The sequence below is a fragment of the Sinocyclocheilus grahami genome, unplaced genomic scaffold, assembly GCF_001515645.1.
Source record: "Sinocyclocheilus grahami isolate Dianchi unplaced genomic scaffold, SAMN03320097.WGS_v1.1 scaffold153.1, whole genome shotgun sequence".
In the NCBI taxonomy this organism is placed as follows: Eukaryota; Metazoa; Chordata; class Actinopteri; order Cypriniformes; family Cyprinidae; genus Sinocyclocheilus; species Sinocyclocheilus grahami.
In genome coordinates this window covers 1,382,605-1,385,666 of record NW_015505332.1, presented here as the reverse complement: position 1 = coordinate 1,385,666, position 3,062 = coordinate 1,382,605, and the positions used below count along the sequence as shown (strand labels likewise).

The 3,062-nt window shown below is 40.6% G+C and overlaps 1 protein-coding gene across 1 annotated transcript in view; it reads left to right on the top strand.

Moving 5' to 3' along the window:
- Positions 1–1,748: 1,748 nt before the first annotated feature.
- Positions 1,749–3,062, top strand: part of LOC107592537 (synapse differentiation-inducing gene protein 1-like) — a 12,422-nt gene continuing 11,108 nt past the window's right edge. The window contains exon 1 of the mRNA XM_016282066.1: positions 1,749–1,978. Within this exon, the coding sequence (XP_016137552.1) occupies positions 1,948–1,978 (31 nt within the window). The 5' untranslated portion in view covers positions 1,749–1,947. The remainder of the gene's footprint in view (positions 1,979–3,062) is intronic.

The following is a 3,062-nucleotide window of genomic DNA, read 5'->3' as shown; positions in this document are numbered from 1 at the left end:
TCAGTGTTGTGGACTTGTGTTTCCTTGTTTTACCCCTGTCTTAGTTCCTGTTTTCCTTTTTTGGTCTTGTTTCCTGTTCCTGTCTTCATTGTGTTAATTTGGTCCCAGCAGTGTTTTCCCTCACATCGTCATGTTCATTAATTCCAGGTGTTCCCTCATTAGTTTCCTTGGCTACTTAAGCCCTGTGTTTCCCTGTGTCTAGCGTCGGCTGCTATATGTCATTCCTGAGTTCCTGTGTTTGTATACCTTTGTTTGTTGGATTAAAGTCTCAATCAAAGTATTCTCCTGCGTCTCCTCGTTCCTCCCAGAGTGATCGTGACAATTTTTAGACTTCGGTTTTATTATCTCACCTAAATGTTTGTTTAGTTGTATTTGTTTTTACAACGGTATAGCCTATTTTAGTTGCACAGTATATTACACACAGCACAATTAAGTTTTAAACATTTTTTTTTCACAAATAATGGCAAATAGCCATTAGTTGAATTTGTAATAAAGCAATTTGCTGAAATATACTACTCTGCTGTTTCATCCATCCTGTCCAGATCAACTGACAGAGACAATTAAAATAATTGGTATTTAGCTGTTTATTTGTTTTAGTGCCTTGCAAGAACGTCACATTACCAATTCTCTCATCTCATTAGAAAATCATTAAATCTTCCCGTATTGTTTATAACAATACGAGGAAACCCCACTCTGTCAAAATTCATGGCACGAAAATGCGATCGGTTTATTGTGGACAGTATAAGAACAATTCTTTAAAGAATTCTAAGTTAACTATATTTTTCGGTGCCATCAGAATATTCTCAGTCCCTGTAGGCTATCATTCAGGAATGCATGGGCCCATGGGAAGAGTAATAAACATGGAGTCAAATCTCTGTCCACAAACTTCTTCAAAGTGTATTATTACATCAACAGATTAGATACAATGGGCCTCATTCATGAAACACAAGCAGAACAATTTTTTGTGTAAATCGTTCGTAAAGCTGTTCTGACTTAAATTTTCAGATTCATGAAAGTGTTCGTATTTTCAAAATGTTAGATGCCGTCTCACCGCGCCTCACTCCCGGATAATCGAAGATGGGCAAAGAGGCGGGAGCTGGTTGTTGAAACCACGCCCACCTAGCTCGATGGTGGTGACAGCAGCGGCAATCCACCTGTCACTCAAGTGGCCACGCCCTTAATTATGCAGAACTTTAAGGCTTAATATAATTTAAACGGATTAGTTATAAAAAAATGCCCCCCCTCACAGCCAACAAGGAGGTTACTTAAACTGTAATTCGTCAACTGGCCGCTAGAGGCTGACTGCAAAAGGGATCCCATAGACTTCCCATGTTAAAATGCCTAACTTTACAGCAGAAAAAAACGTTTACAGCCTGGTTCAAAAAATTATTTTGGTCTATATAGCTAATTTTCCCCTTCATGACAACTGTGAGGGGGGTACATTTTTTTTATAACTCATCCGTTTAAATTATATTAAGCCTTAAAATTCTGCATAATTAAGGGCGTGGCCACTTGAGTGACAGGTGGATTGCCACTGCTGTTACCACCATCGAGCTAGGTGGGCGCGGTTTAAACAACCAGCTCCCGCCTCTTTGCCCATCTTCGATTATCCGGGAGTGACGCGCTGCCAAGATGGCGACGGCCGCCTCCGCCCACTTTTGAGCTTCAAAAACCCTACCGGTGACGTCACAGACACTACGTCCATGTTTTTATAAGGTCTATGCATATGACATATGATTAGGGTTGGCAACAGCTAGACTGTGACTGGGCAGGAGATGGCGGAAGGAAGTGAGGAGACAGGAAGTGAGATGGGATTTGAAGAAGAGGGCGGGAGAGATAGGAATGTTTGGAATGTAATGCGATCAAGAAAACGGAAAAAAGGAGAAAGTAACATCTAATATAGATGAAACAGATAGTGAACAACAAGAAGAAGAATATAAAGTGATCATGAAACTATCTCAGGAGGGGTCGTCATTTGGTGAGTGGAATCCGATTCATTTAACAAAGTCGATAAACAAATTGTTAGGCAAGGTCAAAAATACAAAAGTATTAAGAAGTGGAGCGCTGCTGATTTTTTGTAGGAATAAAACGCAACAAGAGAAAGCCATAGAACTGAATAGAATAGATGGCAAGAAAATAAAGTGCATCTTGATTGGAAACAAGGCGTTGATTCGAGGAGTTATCACAGGAATACCGGTAAATGTCACAGAAGATCAAATCAGAGACAGTGTAACAGGGGCAAAAGTGCTGGAGGTAAAACGCCTTAGAACAACCAGAAACGGGGTTAAAAAAAAGTGCGATAGCCTGTCTGTTATGATTAAGTTTGATGAAGCAAGACTTCCAAGTAAGTTATACATAGGTTACATGAGCTATGAGGTCAGGCCATACATCCCTCCCCCACTGAGATGTTTTAAGTGCCAAAGATATGGCCATGTAGCAGCAGTGTGTAAGGGTAAACAAAGATGTGGTAGGTGTTCAGGCGAGCATGAGTATGGGGAATGTGGAGAAGGAGTAAAGCTGAAATGCTGTAACTGTGGTGGGGAGCACAGTTCAGCCTACCGTGAATGTGAAGCTAGCAAGAGGGCAATGGAGGTGCAGCGAGTGAGATCGCTGCAAGGAATAACATATGCAGAAGCTGTAAAGAAAGTGTCTAAGGAAAAGGAAGCCTATAAACCAGAACTCAAAGAAAATAAAAGTAGGTCTTGTGGGAAGTGTGAGAAAATTGAGGCAAAGAAGGATTTGTTAGTTATGGGCAAAAATGAATTTGTGTTGTTTATGGTTGAGGTGATAAATTGCTCGGCACAGACAGACAGGAAGACAGAAAATATCAAAATAATAGTTAAATCAGCGGAAAAGTATTTAGGAATAAAAGGGCTTAGCTGTGAGGTAGTGGAAGAAATGATAGTGGCAGGAAGCACAAGCTCGCAGACATGGGTTGGTGGCTCTTTATGATATTAGCTATATTGCAATGGAACTCCAGGAGCCTTATAGCAAATGGACAGGAATTCAAGAGTTTTGTCTCAGATTTAGCAGATAGACCTCATGTAATATGTGTGCAAGAA